General features: G+C 31.3%; 2 protein-coding genes across 2 annotated transcripts in view; one reads left to right on the plus strand and one right to left on the minus strand.

Annotated features, from left to right (window-relative positions):
* Positions 1–1,244: 1,244 nt before the first annotated feature.
* Positions 1,245–3,291, minus strand: LOTGIDRAFT_175543 (hypothetical protein; the record flags this gene model as incomplete). Its single annotated transcript, XM_009057597.1, has 2 exons — positions 1,245–1,268; positions 2,932–3,291. The coding sequence occupies 2 exons, from the start codon at positions 3,289–3,291 to the stop codon at positions 1,245–1,247; spliced, it is 384 nt and encodes a 127-aa protein (XP_009055845.1).
* Positions 3,292–7,039: 3,748 nt separating this feature from the next.
* LOTGIDRAFT_202558 (hypothetical protein) overlaps positions 7,040–20,153 on the plus strand; it is a 34,886-nt gene continuing 21,772 nt past the window's right edge. Inside the window, exons 1-10 of the mRNA XM_009057598.1 lie at positions 7,040–7,188; positions 9,934–10,009; positions 10,192–10,259; positions 12,237–12,302; positions 12,754–12,815; positions 13,306–13,381; positions 13,797–13,910; positions 18,379–18,492; positions 19,250–19,306; positions 19,924–19,978. Coding sequence (XP_009055846.1) covers positions 7,147–7,188; positions 9,934–10,009; positions 10,192–10,259; positions 12,237–12,302; positions 12,754–12,815; positions 13,306–13,381; positions 13,797–13,910; positions 18,379–18,492; positions 19,250–19,306; positions 19,924–19,978 — 730 coding nt within the window. The 5' untranslated portion in view covers positions 7,040–7,146. The remainder of the gene's footprint in view (positions 7,189–9,933; positions 10,010–10,191; positions 10,260–12,236; positions 12,303–12,753; positions 12,816–13,305; positions 13,382–13,796; positions 13,911–18,378; positions 18,493–19,249; positions 19,307–19,923; positions 19,979–20,153) is intronic.

The following is a 20,153-nucleotide window of genomic DNA, read 5'->3' on the forward strand; positions in this document are numbered from 1 at the left end:
CACAATCTTATAATTTCAGATCTTGGTATTTTTTTCTTTTAGTTTTTATTACAATCTTCTCACTGGAATAATTGTATCGTTTATTAATTTTTATATAATGTTTTATTGTCAACTTGGAGGTCTGTTGTGGACCCCGGTTTAAAAATGATTTCTTAGTAATGTTTAGCCAAGCAGTGTCGTTTCAAGACAGAGACATCAACCCTACCCCTATATTCATAATATCAAGTTATTACGAACTTCGTACTTGGTATGTTCTTTAGTGAACATTTATAAACAAGACTGTAATTATGATCAATTATATTTCACACTAAACATTGTTATACACAGTAGTAATAGGTGTTATAAGAGATACTGTCTTATAGAAGCACTGGCCTAGGTCACAGTAGTATCAGGAGTTATAAGAGATACTGTCTTATAGAAGCACTGGTCTAGATCACAGTAGTATCAGGTGTTATAAGAGATACTGTCTTATAGAAGCACTGGTCTAGATCACAGTAGTATCAGGTGTCATAAGAGATACTGTCTTATAGAAGCACTGGGCTAGATCACAGTAGTAATAGGTGTTATAAGAGATACTGTCTTATAGAAGCACTGGTCTAGATCACAGTAGTATCAGGTGTTATAAGAAATACTGTCTTATAGAAGCACTGGTCTAGGTCACAGTAGTATCAGGTGTTATAAGAGATACTGTCTTATAGAAGCACTGGTCTAGATCACAGTAGTATCAGGTGTTATAGGAGATACTGTCTTATAGAAGCACTGGTCTAGGTCACAGTAGTATCAGGTGTTATAATAGATACTGTCTTATAGAAGCACTGGTCTAGGTCACAGTAGTATCAGGTGTTATAATAGATACTGTCTTATAGAAGCACTGGTCTGGGTCACAGTAGTAATAGGTGTTATAAGAGATACTGTCTTATAGAAGCACTGGTCTAGATCACAGTAGTAATAGGTGTTATAAGAAATACTGTCTTATAGAAGCACTGGTCTAGGTCACAGTTTGCACAATATTCAATATCTATAACAGTGTATATTATATCTGATATATTTTTATAATGTTACACAATGTTGATTAAGTAGCGTAAACTAATTTAGGTGTTGGAGATTATTATGGGGAAGTTTTACGCTCATTTTTTTTTCTACAACACAATTTCTTGTATTACAAATATTTTATTCTATATATAGAATATTTGTCAGTCTAATTAGAATAAGATTTATATTTCGTTATCAGTTTTTATTTTTACTCAACCACTAGCTGGACTGATTCTCTAAGATAAAAATATTATATTTCATTTTAATTAAACTGATATTTTCCATCTTCATGGGCCCAATCAGGGACGTTAAGGTCAAAAATAAAACTCATTTTCAGTTTCAATTCATATATAATAAATCAAGTAAACAGATTCAAAATAGAATATTAATGTAGAACAACAGATCAAAATACACAATAATAATAAAGACAACTAACAAAAGACGAATATGATACAAGGAAAGAGCAGAACATCTAAAACTATCAAAACAGTCAACAAAGATAAAAATATTTTAACAGCAATCTTATATATAATGATTGAAATGGTGAACAATTCCGAAAAAATAAACCGAGTGCTATCAATTCAAATTGCAAAACAAAATCCGAAATCCAAACAACGTTTTGGCGAAACATTGGTAGAGAGGAAGTATATCAAGCATAAGTGTGTAAGCATTTCATAATGAAAAGTGGTATCAGGTGTCTTCCGGCTCAACTGTTAGTTCCACAGTTCCAGAGAAAGAGAGGGAAAGAGAGGGGAAAGAGAGGAAGAAAGAGTGGAAAAGGGGTGGGGTAAAAGGGGGAAAGCGGGGGAAAGAGAAAGAGAGGGGGAAGAGAGGTGAAAGAGAGGGAAAGAGAGGGGAAAGAGAGGGGAAAAGAGAGGTGAAAGAGAGGGAAAGAGAGGGAAATAGAGGGTGTCAGGTCATTAGCTAAGGGCTCCCGGGAAAAAAATAAACAACCGAGCAATTACATTACGTCAACTAAACACTTGCTTCTCTGAACAATAAAGTATGGCTACAGGCCCGGGGAGGGTGGGTAAAAAACTTGTTGTCAAGTCGCTGCCTATTTTAAAATGAGATTGCCGCTTAAAAATGTTCAAACTAAAACAGACATAATCAGACCACGTAGCTAGACTTGATTGTTCTGAAGGGCATTGGGGCAGTGTGTTAAGTTGGAGTAATTAAACGGGTCAGTTATCAGAACGTTTTCAGGGGGGCAATCCATTCTTTCGAGAAGGTGGGGGTGGAGGTGGTGGAAATTGCCCTTAGCCCCAATGACAGTTCAAGAATAAAGAAGGCGACTGACAGACCAACCAATGAACCGAGAAACATTCAATATTAAGAATTCACAATTAAAGGGTTAAACTGATCAGAAATTATCAAACTAGATGATAATTTACTATTTCATACAAACGAAACTACATATAGTTCTTACATGTAAATAACACAAACGAACATAGTTTACAGCCATTTTGAATCTCTTCCTCGACTTAATGAGACGAATGTTGAAGAAGGCTGAAATATTTAAAAGCTTCATATCACAATAAAAGCCATTTCTAAACCCTTGAAGAGATTCAAAATGGCTGCGAACTACGTTTGTATGTTTGATTTACATGTAGGAACCATACGTAGTTTGGTATGTATTTTATAGTACTGAATTCTATATAACAGCTACCATGAATATCTGAAGTTTTCTAGCAAACATTGGATCGTGTCATCATTATGAACGTTCGGTACGATACCTGCAACCATTCTGTGATTACATGTATACAGTTATTAGTTATCTCTAAATGAGCTTTGATTCGCGTCGTTGACTATATAGACGACCAACGTCTCTACTAACAAATGATATCTATCCAAAGATGATTTGTTCGAAAAGAAGAAAGAAAATACGACCATAATTACCTGTTGAGGGACGTGAACTCCCGACATATTACTGTCACATTCTACCGTTACGTTCATCAGGTTTTCATGATCTTGTTTGGATTTCTCCGATTCTTCTTTACAAACTGCTTCATAATCAAAACAACATCGTCTATATACCTGACAATATTCATCACATGAACACCATAACTCAAAGAACTGGCCACAAACACCCGAACAACTTTGAGGAGTAAATTCCGAACAAGTGCCCAGGCCAATACTCGAACCATTGATCTTGGTAGTGATTGTAGAATTGACAATTGTTCTGTTTGTCTGAGTCGAGTCAAATGCTGATGTTGCTGGAATCAACAGAAAAACTACGAGCAGAAACATGGTGTTCATCGTTCTCAATATTCTCTGCCAACAGTCTGGAGTAAGTCATTTCGAGGGTCTCTTAAATATACTCTGTTCTAATTTCTATATTTGATAGGTAATGTGATAGTTATTAAAAAAGATCTTAGAACCCAATTTCCTTCAAGTCACCCAACACTATATTATTAATAATCAGGGGTAAAATTTAATAATTGTTATTCTTATAAATGAGAAGATTTTGATTAAATGATTAAATGATTAAATGATTAAATGATTAAAGAGTTAATGATGTTTTTTTGGTTCTCGAATGAAGAAAGGAAGAAAGTTGATAAAAATACGAGAGTAATTATATTTTCTATCAAATATTTTAACCAACTATCTTGTATCTCTCATTTGTCCGGATGCCTTCTACGTACTAAGCCAACGCCCACTTCCGTTCGCGTGTGTTAGTTACGTAAAATATTAATACGGAATTAACTACAGTAGAAACTGTATTTATAAACCTTTGGCGGCAAATCTCCTTGATGTCGCAAGTTGATTATAATTCAATAATAACCCTCTCTTGACAGGTTCTATATTTTGAGTTTTACAGTTGAGGGACAGGTTTTATTTTCGAGGGAATATATCTTGTAATATAATATAAGTGTTGAAGTAAGAACAACTTCTGCCCTTAATAAGTTTGTAAGATTCAAGCTGTGCTGTGATTCACACGTCATGAATAAATGGTTTTGTATTATTTTTATTGCTCTATGAGCATAATGTTTAATACATTTCAGATTGCGCGAGCGAATCTTACTGAGTTTGCGAATACATTGACCATTTTGTTATTACTGTTGGTCAACACCCTTCATAGCTCAAAAATCCAACCGACTTTGTTGAAAAAATTAAAATATTAAACGTACTTCCTAATGCAGTGCTCATCACATATACAAATATTGATAACAATACCGGTTTAGACACTGTCCGAATAGCATTTGAAAAAAACTGACAAGGAAATCTTAGATCTCTTAGAAATATACGTGAAATGACTTTGATTGTATAAAAATATTAAACGTACCTCCTAATGTTCATTACATTGGACGTTACTTCAATATATACAAATATTGATAACAATACCGGTTTCGACGCTTATGTTTTGTTAATTTTAACAATGATAATAAATTTGTTTTGGTGGTAGTGACTTGTCGTTTACTTTTTAATAAAGAAAAAGCTGATTTGTATAAATATTCTTTTACCCACTGGGCCTATATGAAAAATAAAAGTTGTTCTATGAGTTAAATTTTCTTTTCACCTTAACATAACAATGTATACCTTTATGTTTCTAGTAAAACTTTTCACTGGTCATCGTTAAGACACAACTTACACTTACAGTAATTATGATTTTAAAAGTGCGTTATAAAAATTCAAAACTATATTTTTGGAACGTATTTTTATCGGGTGACTTGTATCGTTTAATACTACATATAGAATTTTTAAATGTAGAATTGGATGTTCCAAATATTTGTTAAAATTCCTGAAACGACTCGTTTATACCAGTGAGAAAGGTCCTCGAAAGAGAAAGGCCTGGCCAAATACCCTCAGGCTTCGTTTCGTCCTCGGTCATTATCCTACACTAAAAGACCACTACGGTTTCTTCATGAAGGCGGCTGAAGCTCCACCCTCCAATAAAACTGTCAATGGGATGTTCACATTCAGGACTTTTTAACTAAAACTGGTATACTGGTCAATTGTCTGAGATCTATGAAATACCGCTTAAATAGAAAGTCTCTCTATACCATTTATACCTCATACATACTTCCTCATTTTGATTACTGTAATGTCATTTGGGATGGGTGCACTGCCGAACTAAAAGATGCTTTAGAAAATGTACAATTAGATGCACTCAGAACTATGGTGCTGTAAGGGGAACTAGCCATGATGTCATTTACAAGGAAACTGGATTCATCACACTATAGGAGAGACGAAGACGACATCAGCTAATCATATTGTATAAAACAATTAATTTGACTCCTATGTATCTTTCTGAATTAGTCCAAATTGAATCCAAACCATATAACTTCAGATGTAATAAGAAGCTTCAGGAATATCTATGTAGAACTCAGCTTTTCTATCACTTTTTTTACCATCAACAATACGTTAATAGAGAAGAAGAAGAAGAAGAAGAAGAAGAAGAAGAAAAGAATGTTTATTAACGTGTCACACGATGAAATATACATAAAATAGAACAACTTGCCCGAACAATTTTAAAACTGTCCACTCAGTAAAATCTTAAAAAAACATTCTTTAAATCACAAGATAGTATTGTCCCTTATTCATATTTATTTGGCAGCCGAAAATATCATATTCTACATTTCCTGTAGTGATCTCAATGCCTATAAATTTCTTCATTATATTTCAGACAGTCCTACATGTCAGTGTGGCCGTTAATTTGAAGATACTGAACATTTTCTTTTATACTGTCCCTTACATTCAGACACACGAAACCAATCCAAAATACTGATTCAACTATAGAAAAGTAGGACGTAAAACTCCATTCATTTTATTTCATTTGATTCAACTACCTCATTTGATAAATTCACATTGCCTCTTATACGGAACTGAATCATTATCACAATCTCTCAAAATTTTCGAAAAAGTACATTCATTTTTAAATATCAGCAGAAGATTCCAAGTTTAAGTAATTAAGTAATTATTTTACTGTCATTAATTTAGTTTTTTTTAACAAAATGTGATAATTTTATTATTTTAATAGTCCTGTATCTTCTTTTCTACTTTTATTTTATGTGTGTATTCTCATTTACATGTAATTATATTATTATATTGAATATATCATATTGTATTTCATTTAAATTGGTCTGTAATTTTGTATTAATAGGAAAAGGGATCATATAGGCGAAAGCCTGTTCCCTAATCCATTTCTCTTATGAATAAAATATTGTTCACACAAAAAAAAAAAAAAGCTCCACCCTTTTTTATAAAAACAAAACTCACGACTTGCACGAGCTTCTATTTCATTGGATAAACGTAACACGTGATCAATGTCGTAATAAGTTAAAGATGTCAATCATTTCATTTACGTTACAAGTCATATAGACCACGTGTCTTCAGTGGCAACGCCCCTAGAAAAATGGTTTGCACCCTCAATTGTACCCCCACCACTTTTATAAAGCAAATCGAAAAATATAGTTTTTATACGTTTTCGCGCTCCAAATTTATAGCAGAATGTTTAATCAATTCAATTACCTGCCTTACTCATCAACAAATCTAAACAAACTTCTTTTTTTTAAGTTCTTAACTCGTAAAAACCATGATCACATACACTACATAGTTAGATACATAGAATTGGTAAAAATATAAACACATAGTGATGTTTATATAAACCCAAGGAAAATAAAAAAAATTCTTTGCATGTTTCAGCAACAAACAGTTCCCAAAATACCCATAGAAACTTGAAACTTGGGATGGGATAAAGAGCCAATGTGAAAAATGTAAATTCCAATATTTGTCAAGTTGAATTGTAACTCTTAAATAAGAGGATTATTATATAAAGTATTAACTCAATATCTGTCAAATTGTCTAAATATTGAGTAATCTTTTAGACGAGATAAATAATTCAGGGTTAAGTCGGCGATGTTCTAATTTAAAGTCCAGTTCTTATCTGAATCAATCCCGTCTAACACCTGCTACTTTTCTCATCCCCTGTATCACGTGACTGGTGTTTTCAGGGCAATAACAACCAGTTTTCGCAAAACGCTAGAAATCAGTCAGGTACAATAGATAGAGGCAAGGTGTATCTTTAAAAAAGGACCCGGATTCAAAGGTGTTTTATAGTTTTAGTTACAAGGATCAGAAAACGGTTCAACCTTCAGAAGAAAGATCAACAAAATGTCCAACAAGGTACCGAGTTCTTACAGCGACTATTTAGGGGTAAGTTTCATGCTAATTCTTTCTGCAACACGATCTCTTGTGAAATCTCTTAATAAGGAAAACCGGTCTAATCATACATATCGACATAAGGATTCATTTTTGAAGGCTCTTCCTGTTTTCAGTGATATTAGATAATGAAAAATAATTTATTAGAAATTACATATATTTTAAATTCACCAATGGAAGACAATACAAACGATCTTCCAGAAATATAATAACTCAAGCGCGCTTGTTTTTTTGTAAAAAAGAAAATAAGGGTTGCTATTTTGTATCAGTAACATTGGATCATTGGCGTACCAGCTTGATCCAAGCGAAATGCATACTTTGTTTTCTGTAGAAGAAATGACAATTTATTTTAAAATGTCAAACAAGACGATTTGGAAATTAGTCAGTCATCCTGTCAGCTATCTACTTCAGTACGAGTGGTCTTGGTCGGAGTCTTTTTTCGCCAATTGGAGTCTTGCCTTAAGATTCACCGACTGACACGGGCACAAAAATCTCCATTCGGTCGTTTTTCACCTTGTCGATAATCTCGTGCGGATCATGCAATTGAAAAGAAAATTAATTTGATTGGATGATAACGATCTGTCTTGCAGACGATAAAACTATCGGAGACAATTATTAAACTTGTTTGATATTATAAATTCTAGGCGTTTGATGACGCCACTAATTGCAAGATACTCTGTATCACATAAGGACATCGCGATTAGTGATATCGCCAAACACTTAGTTTTAGTGGAATTGCAGGAACCGCAGATGTTTGATTGAAAATTGGAATTATACAAATTTATGCTATTAGTGTCCCTGATACACATAAATAAATTAAGAAAACCTCTTTACCATTCCCTTAAAAAATGAAGATAGTCTGATTAGTATGATATTAATAATTAATATTTATCTACACGGTCATTAGTTTCTCATCATTGTATAACAGCGTGTTAGATACGCCCATATGGCAGCTAACTCATAAAAAAAAGCCCGAAAAAGAGTATTATGATTTACAACATCGATGGGCGGAAACAGAAAACATGAAAAAATGTTTATAATTAATTTCATCCTGGTATATATCCTCACAGCTGGTGATCACGAGAGATTTGAGGTCACGTTGCTCCTACAGTTTGATTATCTCTAGTATTACTCTTCACTCAAGGATATTAACTGATCTTTAGCTAAGCCTCTTGGCATTGGTCGTGTCCTGGTTGTCCGTAGTTTTTAAAGGAACAGATACTCTGTGATATATAGAAAAGACATATATAGAAATAGAAAGTGAAATATTCTAGTTTGAAGTATTTTTGAAGGAATTATGACTGTGATTTTTGTACATTTCTAGTACTTATGAATACTATTTAGATAAGTTCAACCTGTTTTTCGTAATATCTAGAATAGTTAAGAAAGATGATTTATTGAGTATTTATTTAAAGCTATGTTGATTAGAATAAGGAGTACGTGGCTCACATATGACATATTTCACTTTAATTTTAACCTAGGTGATCAATATTTTAGCCTTGGTGATAATTATTTTAACCTTGGTGATAATCATATTAATCTTGGTGATAAATATTTTAACTAAGTTGATAATCATTTTGACCTTAGTGATAATTATTTTAACCCAGGTGATCAATATTTTAACCTAGGTGATAATTATTTTAACCTTAGTGATAATTATTTTAACCTAGGTGATAATTATTTTAACCTAGGTGATAATTATTTAACCTTAGTGATAATTATTTTAACCTTAGTGATAATTATTTTAACCTTAGTGATAATTATTTTAACCTAGGTGATAATTATTTTAACCTTAGTGATAATTATTTTAACCTAGGTGATAATTATTTTAACCTAGGTGATAATTATTTTAACCTTAGTGATAATTATTTTAACCTTAGTGATAATTATTTTAACCTAGGTGATAATTATTTTAACCTTAGTGATAATTATTTTAACCTAGGTGATAATTATTTTAACCTTGGTGATAATTATTTTAACCTTGGTGATAATCATTTTAACCTTAGTGATAATTATTTTAACCTTAGTGATAATTATTTTAACCTTAGTGATAATCATTTTAACCTTAGTGATAATTATTTTAACCAAAGTGATCAATATTTTAACCTTAGTGATAATTATTTTAACCTTAGTGATAATTATTTTAACCTAGGGGATCAATATTTTAACCTAGGTGATTAATATTGTAACCTAGCTGATAATTATTTTAACTCAAGTGATCATTATTTTGACCTAGGTGATCCTTATTTTAACCTAAGTGGTCAATATTTTGACCTAGGTCGTCAATATTTTAACCTAGGTGGTCATTATTCAAACTTAAGTGATCATTATTTAAACCTAGGTGCTAAATATTTTAACCTTGGTGATCATTATTTAAACCTAGGTGATTATTATTTAAACCTCGGTGATAATTATTTTAACTTAGGTAATGATTTTTTTAACCTAGGTGTTGAATATTGATTAGCGGCATTAAACATAGATCAATAAATTTCGAGATTATCCACAAAACTACATGTAATAATTGTCTTTCAAATATTACTTAATTTTGTGTATTTATTGGATTAAAGAGGGATTTTGTTGTATAGTTATGACACCAGATAAGTTCACTGATGAATATATATTCATATCGGCATTACCATTCTATGTAGATTTTAAAGTGGAACTGATAGATATAATATTAATTGTATTTTATCACCAAAAATTGGTACTTTGTTTTTCACCAAATTTTTTGTCTTTCAGCTCCATGGGTTATTGGATTCTTTATCGATGACGTCAGCAGTCCACGATGAACATCTTTTCATCATAACACATCAAGGTAATACGACAGGGACAGTGGCGTTCCCACACGTTCCCATCAAGAAAATAGTCTGGCGTTTTAAATTTTTTATCAATTTACATAGTGGAAGAATGAATCTGCGCCCTGGCCATTTTGAATCTCTTGCTCGACTAACTGACATTAAATGTATAAGGTGACATAATGATGTGTTTATTTTACAGCCTATGAATTGTGGTTTAAACAGATATTGTTTGAAATTGATTCAGTAAGAGATGTCTTCAGAGCACCGGTAAGTTCGTTTTTACCAGAGCACCGGTAAGTTTGTAAGTTAGTTTTTACCAGAGCATCGGTAACTTTGTTTTTACCAGAGCACCGATAAGTTTTTTTTACCAGAGCGCCTGTAAGTTTGCTTTTACCAGAGCACCGGTAAGTGTTTTTTTACCAAAGCATCGGTAACTTTGTTTTTACCAGAGCACCGATAAGTTTTTTTTACCAGAGCATCTTTAAGTTTGCTTTTACCAGAGCACCGGTAAGTGTTATTTTACCAAAGCATCAGTAAGTTTGTTTTTACCAGAGCACCGATAAGTTTGCTTTTACCAGAGCACCGGTAAGTTTGCTTTTACCAGAGCACCGATAAGTTTGTCTTTACCAGAGCACCGGTAAGTTTGTTTTTACCAGAGCATCGGTAAGTTTGTTTTTACCAGAGCACCGATAAGTTTGTTTTTACCAGAGCACCGGTAAGTTTGTTTTTACCAGAGCACCGGTAAGTTTGTTTTTACCAGAGCACAAGTAAGTTTGTTTTTACTAGAACCCCGGTAAGTTTGTTTTTACCAGAGCACAAGTAAGTTTGTTTTTACCAGAACACCGGTAAGTTTGTTTTTACCAGAGCATCGGTAAGTGTGTTTTTACCGGTTAAGTTTGTTTTTACCAGACCACCAGTAAGTTTGTTTTTTACCAGACCACCGGTAAGTTTGCTTTTACCAGACCACCGCTAAGTTTGTTTTTACCAGAGCATCGGAAAGTTTGTTTTTACCAGAGCACCGATAAATTTGTTTTTACCAGAACACCGGTAAATTTTTTTTTACCAGAGCACCAGTAAGTTTGTTTTTACCAGAGCACAGCTATCTAGCCCCGCGTTTCTCAGAATGATATTCCTGTTTTTCAATTTTAATTGGTAGAAAGCTTCCTTTGCGAGCAATTCGAATCAGCAAAACAAGGTATTTCTCGACTTGTCGCGAACTGTCACATAGTAATAGCTCGGCATATGTCAAATGTTCATCGATTGACTCCCAAAGAAGAATACTAGAAAAAAACGAGATAAGATTTGATATTTCACAGTCACAGTTTTTAGTGATGAGAATATTCTTCCCTCTGATTTACAGAATCTTCACCTCGATTATAAACAAATAATTAAATTCCTTCCTATAGTCCTTATTCACGCCTCGTTTCTAACACACTGAAAGCGAGGTTCATAACGTAAATTACGTCATCCATTGAAAAGCTGTCGACGTCATTTGAATGAATAGTCTATGTGACGTCACTAAACCCTGATCAACACCGAGAAAATGAGCTTAAAAATGTGTGAAGGTAAACTTCATCTGAATGTATGATTAATTAGTTTCGATTTTAATGAAGTAAAATATTATTAGTTTTGAGTTACTAGGAGTGGCGAAGTCAAAGTGGTGATTTTACTGCATTGACACTACGTTGTCTTTGTTTGTTTTTCTTATGAGCCTCGTTCTGGATTCAATATGACCAACGCGTGAATAAGCTCTTTTAGGCTGTTGAGTAAATCAATTGTTTGTTTTTTTCCTGTTTTAGTCAATTATATCTTATAAGATAAACAAATAGAACTTGGTTCAGATTTACTAACTCTAACTATTACTATTACTATTACTATTACTATTACTAACTCTAACTATGACTATTACTATTACTATTCCAACTCTAACTATTACTATTACTATTACTACTATTACTATTGCTATTACTAGTACTATTACTAACTCTAACAATTACTAACTATTACTATTACTATCATTATAACTATTACTTTTATTACTAACTATTACTCTCAATATTACTATTAATCAATTTTTTAAAACTCATTAGATTAAAGAGATTTCGAGAAGTTCTTTTTTAATTGTGCATGTGTGTTGGTAGCATTGGTTTGTACTGTTCCAAGTTTCAGTCAGTTGTCTGTGGTTCTTGCAATTAATCTAAAACTAACAATTCCTTTAACAGGAGACAAATAATCTAATTTCAGCTTCTAGATGAAAGTAAGACATTGTTAATAGTTAACAGATTAAACCGAGTCGTCCTCATTTTAAAGGTAATTCAAATTTACCAACACAATATCTCTCAATACAACTGTATTATCTGACCGACATAGTCAAATAAAATTCACAGTGACCAAAATTTCAAAATAGAGATTTTAGCAGGATAGAATACAGAATGGTCTCAGCTTTAAAATAATGCATCAATCAATTCTCTATGATGAAAATTCTTACAAGCAAAACATTTCCAGTATCCAAAAATAATATAGTAGTGGACTCCTCAAACGAGAAGTTTTATCAGGTGTTTCGTAAAGAATAAGTATGGTCTGCATATTTGTATCGAGTGTGACTCCCGCCTCTACTATAGAGGTGAAAAGAAAAAAGGGATACCACTAGAAACAGGTCTAGGAATCTAAGCTTATATATAATATGAAGCATTCTAATTAATATAACTAAATACTACTAGGCACCATGCCAGGTATTAATCTTCATATTAATATTTTCAAGTTATTGGTGGACCAGATTAATATACTAGAGACAATGACACCATTAGATTTCTTGGAGTTCAGGTAAGGTATTCCTTGTCCTCTAACATTTCGACATATCCGAATAGCTAGTAATATTCCAACAATGGCATAGAAATTCAAATTAACAAAGACAATAAATTATGCCTTCTCCTTGTTATTATGAGTACGTGATTTTAAAGCTATGCTCCGCCTACTTCAGGTCTGTGGCAAGTCTTATTTTGAAGTGAAAATTAAGCCTTCTAAATGTCAAAATTCATCTCAAGCCGTCAGAAATAGAGGCTCTAAGATCCCGGACATCGCCTCGGAGCGACACCTTTCGTTAACCCGCCATTAATTCTAGAAGTCTACTAATACTTGGCTTATTTCTCTGGTAAATATTATCATTAAGTCTTCATCGAAAGGTATCATTAAAACATCACGATATACACTTGCTCTATATCAACAGTCCCTCCAATTCACCCCCACCCCCATCAATCCTCCATCTCCGCTCATTGGCTGAAATACTAATCGTTAATTCTTATTATTTTTCCAGAACTGGTCTAGCAACAGCTTCGGGTTTCCAAAGTTTACAATTCCGACTTTTTGAAAATAAAATGGGTGTAAAAGAGGTAAGCAATCAACATTCTGGTGTTGAAATATGCCTCATATAGGTTTCAGTCTAGAATTCCTTTCTGGTTTAATAAAGATACTGACAATGAAGTCTTTAAGACTGTTTTCAATAATCTTTACAGTTTAATTAGGCAGAAAAGATAAGACTGGCATTTGTGAATATTTATACACAAGAAAAACAATATTAGTAATGTGGACAATCCGGAAGAAATGCCGATTTCAATAACACAGTTGCGGATTAGCATCGGGTGTTTTGGGAGGTTGGGTATGTCCTTCCTCGGTAGCATCATCTGCAACAGTGCTTTTGTAGTCGAGTTCAAATTCAAAAGATTAAAGTTAATAGGTTGAGGAAAAAAATCTGGGACAATCTTTCCCACTAGTAGAATCTTCACGTTGGTTTTGTTTTTGCTTCAGGATCACAGAGTAAAATATAACCAACAACATTATATCAGAGTTTTTAATGATCCGAAATCTATCGCTCAACTTAAAGACTCGATCGATTCGCCATCTTTACTGACTCTTGTCGAGGTAAGGTCAACACCATATACACATGTATATATACATACAAAACGTTTCAACATTTTACACTAGTTTTCATATTTATCTCCACTTCTTAAACACAACAGTAGTATTTCTATATTGCCCTACAATTGATGTATTTAGTACTATTTTAACAGTGGTATTTCTATATAGCTCTATAATTGATATATTTAGCACTATTTTAACAGTGGTATTTCTATATTGCCCTACAATTGATGTATTAAGTACTATTTTAACAGTGGTATTTCTATATAGCTCTACAATTGATGTATTAAGTACTATTTTAACAGTAGTATTTCTATATAACTCTACAATTGATGTATTGAGTACTATTTTAACAGAAGTATTTCTATATCACTCTACAATTGATGTATTGAGTACTATTTTAACAGTGGTATTTCTATATAGCTCTACAATTGATGTATTGAGTACTATTTTAACAGTGGTATTTCTATATAGCTCTACAATTGATGTATTGAGTACTATTTTAACAGTGGTATTTCTAAATAGCTCTACAATTGATGTATCGAGTACTATTTTAACAGCAGTATTTCTATATAGCTCTACAATTGATGTATTGAGTACTATTTTAACAGTGGTATTTCTATATAGCTCTACAATTGATGTATTGAGTACTATTTTAACAGTGATATTTCTATATCACTCTACAATTGGTGTATTGAGTACTATTTTAACAGTGGTATTTCTATATTGCTCTACAATTGATGTATTGAGTACTATTTTAACAGCAGTATTTCTATATAGCTCTACAATTGAAGTATTGAGTACTATTTTAACAGTGGTATTTCTATATAGCTCTACAATTGATGTATTGAGTACTATTTTAACAGTGATATTTCTATATCACTCTACAATTGGTGTATTGAGTACTATTTTAACAGTGGTATTTCTATATTGCTCTACAATTGGTGTATTGAGTACTATTTTAACAGTGGTATTTCTATATTGCTCTACAATTGATGTATTGAACACTATTTTAACAGTGGTATTTCTATATAGCTCTACAATTGATGTATTGAGTACTATTTTAACAGTAGTATTTCTATATAACTCTATAATTGATGTATTGAGTACTATTTTAACAGTAGTATTTCTATATCACTCTACAATTGATGTATTGAGTATTATTTTAACATTAGTATTTCTATATAACTCTACAATTGATATATTGAGTACTATTTTAACAGTAGTATTTCTATATAACTCTACAATTGATGTATTGAGTACTATTTCAACATTAGTATTTCTGTATAACTCTACAATTGATGTATTGAGTACAATTTTAACAGTAGTATTTCTATATAACTCTATAATTGATATATTGAGTACTATTTTAACAGTGGTATTTCTCTATAGCTCTACAATTGATATATTGAGTACTATTTTAACAGTAGTATTTCTATATCACTATACAATTGATGTATTGAGTACTATTTTAACAGTGGTATTTCTATATAGCTCTACAATTGATGTATTGTGTACTATTTTAACAGTAGTATTTCTATATAGCTCTACAATTGATGTATTGAGTACTATTTTAACAGTAGTATTTCTATATAGCTCTACAATTGATGTATTGAGTACTATTTTAACAGTGGTATTTCTATATCGCTCTACAATTGATGTATTGTGTACTATTTTAACAGTGGTATTTCTATATCGCTCTATAATTTCTGTATTGTGTACTATTTTAACAGTAGTATTTCTATATAGCTCTACAATTGATGTATTGAGTACTATTTTAACATTGGTCTTTCTATATCGCTCTACAATTGTTATATTGAGCACTATTTTAACAGTGGTATTTCTATATAGCTCTACAATTGATGTATTGAGTACTATTTTAACACTAGTATTTCTATATCTCTCTACAATTGATGTATTGAGTAATATTTTAACAGTGGTATTTCTATATTGCTCTACAATTGATGTATTGAGTACTATTTTAACAGTGGTATTTCTATATCACTCTAGAATTGATGTTTTGACTACTATTTTAACAGTGATATTTCTATATCACTCTACAATTGATGTTTTGAGTACTATTTTAACAGTGGTATTTCTATATCACTCTACAATTGATGTATTGAACATTGTTTTAACAGTGGTAATTCTATATCACTCTACAATTGATGTATTGAGTACTATTTTAACAGTGGTATTTCTATATCGCTCTACAATTGATGTATTGAGTACTATTTTAACAGTGGTATTTCTATATCGCTCTACAATTGATGTATTGAGTACTATTTTAACAGTAGTATTTCTATTTCGCTCTACAATTGATGTATTGAGTACTATTTTAACAGTGGTATTTCTATATCACTCTAGAATTGATGTTTTGAGTACTATTTTAACAGTGATATTTCTATATCACTTTACAATTGATGTATTGAACATTGTTTTAACAGTGGTATTTCTATATCACTCTACAATTGATGTATTGAGTACTATTTTAACAGTAGTATTTCTATATCACTCTACAATTGATGTATTGAGTACTATTTTAACAGTAGTATTTCTATATCACTCTACAATTGATGTATTTAGTACTATTTTAACAGTTGAATAACTCTATAATTGTTGTATTGAGTTCTATTTTAACAGTGGTATTTCTATATCGCTCTACAATTGATGTATTGAGTACTATTTTAACAGTAGTATTTCTATATCACTCTACAATTGATGTATTGAGTACTATTTTAACAGTAGTATTTCTATATAGCTCTACAATTGATGTATTGAGTACTATTTTAACAGTTGTATAACTCTATAATTGATGTATTGAGTACTATTTTAACAATTGTATTTCTATATCGCTCTACAATTGATGTATTGAGTACTATTTTAACAGTAGTATTTCTATATAACTCTACAATTGATGTATTGAGTACTATTTTAACAGTGGTATTTCTATATAGCTCTACAATTGATGTATTGAGTACTATTTTAACAGTTGTATAACTCTATAATTGATGTATTGAGTACTATTTTAACAATTGTATTTCTATATCACTCGAGAATTGATGTATTGAGTACTATTTTAACAGTAGTATTTCTATATAGCTCTACAATTGATGTATTGAGTACTATTTTAACAGTAGTATTTCTATATCACTCTACAATTGATGTATTGGGTACTATTTTAACAGTGGTATTTCTATATTGCTCTACAAGTGATGTATTGAGTACTATTTTAACAGTGGTATTTCTATATAGCTCTACAATTGATGTATTGAGTACTATTTTAACAGTAGTATTTCTATATCACTCTACAATTGATGTATGGAGTACTATTTTAACAGTAATATTTCTATATAGCTCTACAATTGATGTATTGAGTACTATTTTAACAGTAGTATTTCTATATCACTCTACAATTGATGTATTGAGTACTATTTTAACAGCAGTATTTCTATATAGCTCTATAATTGATGTATTGAGTACTATTTTAACAGTGATATTTCTATATCGCTCTACAATTGAAGTATTGAATACTATTTTAACAGTGGTATTTCTATATAGCTCTACAATTGATATATTGAGTACTATTTTAACAGTAGTATTTCTATATAGCTCTACAATTGATGTATTGAGTACTATTTTAACAGTAGTATTTCTATATAGCTCTACAATTGATGTATTGAGCACTATTTTAACAGTGGTATTTGTATAAAGCTCTATAATTGTTGTATTGAGTACTATTTTAAAAGTGGTATTTCTATATCACTCTACAATTGATGTATTGAGTACTATTATAACAGTAGTATTTTCAATATCACTCTACAATTGATGAATTGAGTACTATTATAACAGTGGTATTTCTATATAGCTCTATAATTGATGTTTTGAGTACTATTTTAACAGTAGTATTTCTATATAGCTCTACAATTGATGTATTGAGCACTATTTTAACAGTGGTATTTCTCTATAGCTCTATAATTGATGTTTTGAGTACTATATTAACAGTGGTATTTCTCTATAGCTCTATAATTGATGTTTTGAGTACTATTTTAACAGTAGTATTTCTATATAGCTCTACAATTGATGTATTGAGTACTATTATAACAGTAGTATTTCTATATCACTCTACAATTGATGTATTGAGTACTGTTTTAACAGTAGTATTTCTATATCACTCTACAATTGATGTATTGAGTACTGTTTTAACAGTAGTATTTCTATATGGCTCTACAATTGATGTATTGAGCACTATTTTAACAGTGGTATTTCTTTATAGCTCTATAATTGATGTATTGAGTACTATTTTAACAGTAGTATTTCTATATTGCTCTACAATTGATGTATTGAGTACTATTTTAACAGTTGTATTTCTATATAGCTCTACAATTGATGTATTGAGTACTATTTTAACAGTTGTATAAATCTATAATTGATACATTGATTATTGTATTTGTTTATGTATATTTAATAGCGATGGTTAGAAAGAACACCGGGTTTAAACGAAGATGACGGTTTTAATTTCTGGGATATTTTTCAACAAGTTGTTAAAAGATGGCAAGATGATTCTTACCTTTATCCTGCTCAGGTAAATACTATCTAATACAAAATCTAGTCCAAAGTATAGTAAAATTGAGAGTAACAATTGTGTAGTAGTGGACTCCTCCAAAGACAAGTACCATCAGGTGTTTTGAAAAGAATAGGCATGATGAAGAAAAGAATAATAATTGGGCTTGCTCAATAGTCTGGAATCTATAACACACGATGTCTCTTAACGTTTTTGTTTGTCAACTTGGCGTCTATTTCCGAGAGTTCACTCAGTTTACTGGAACTTATCATCACCAACATGAATCTTATTTTGATCAATTTACACCTCAGTGCATATCAAAATGGGACAGAACAATTTTTAACGATTGTATATTCACTGACACAGCGTTTCTGTCCTTGTAGACACTGGGACAACGTGTTACTGGTAACAATTTTTTTTACCTCACAACAGACAATATTTTGACGTTGAATCACTTTTCACTGACTTGTTATTATTTGTTAGGAAACTCGAGTAAAATTTGATTCAGTCATTAATCTTGATGTGATCATCGTTTTTTTTTCAATTTTGAACCTCTCACAAGTGCTCAAATTGCCCACAGCCTTTTAATCAATTTTATTCTTTTTACCACTGACTCAAGACAAAGGGAAAGATTCACCATCTGTTTGCCCAATCATACTTTAGTCTCAGAAACATAATTTTAGCTAAGGTATTCAATCATAGTGTTCACAGCTCACTGTCAAAATTTTAGCCATCAAATGCATATTTGTCCAGACTTCTAACTCACATTATTTTGTAGACGGAAGACGATGAAGATATTAAAGAGAGTCATTTAGCAGATTATCATAAATCTAGGGTAAGTTGTAAACCATCCAGTTCTACCAAAATCTGATTTAAATTCTGCTCTTTTGTAAAAAGTTTCCACTATCAAAAACGGCGTAAATTATACCTGAAAATATTTCTAAAGTATGCTATTTATATCTATGTATCTTCTTGATCAAACTGAATTTTTTTTAAAAGGGCTAGTTAAAAACGGAGAGTTATAATTGTTATTAAGCAGTTTGACCTACAAAAAAAGCAGAATGCCCCTTTGAATAGTTTGATATCTGTTACTATTGAGTTCACTGCAATTCTTTCTTGATCGGTAAAACATATTTGATAGAGATAATACATATGATACATGTTAGAACTAATAGTTATATCTAATTGTATCGAAGTGTATCTAGGTGTATCTAGGTGTATCTAATTATATCTGACTGTATCTAATTGTATCTAGGTGTATCTAATTGTATCTGATTTTATCTAGGTGTATCTAATTGTATCTAATTGTATCTAATTGTATCTAGGTGTATATTATTGTACCTAGTTGTATCTGGTTTTATTGTGTTTTTTTATCGTATTGTATCTAATTGTATCTTGTACCTAGTTGTATTCAATTATGTATTATTGTATTTAATTGTATTCTATTTACAGGAAACGTTCGAGTCTCTGTTTGATGTGGAAAAGTATAACTCACAACGAGAACGAGGTAGGCCTTGATATATAACTTACATAATAATATATTAAAACAGTAATTATAACTATATAGTACAGATATAACTTATATAATAATATATTAAAACAGTAATTGTAACTATGTAGTAAAGTTGAAAACAATACAAGAATCTAAACTATTCATCAAAGTAGACAGTCTGATGAGGCTA

Source organism: Lottia gigantea (genome assembly GCF_000327385.1).
Source record: "Lottia gigantea unplaced genomic scaffold LOTGIsca_302, whole genome shotgun sequence".
NCBI lineage: Eukaryota > Metazoa > Mollusca > Gastropoda > Lottiidae > Lottia > Lottia gigantea.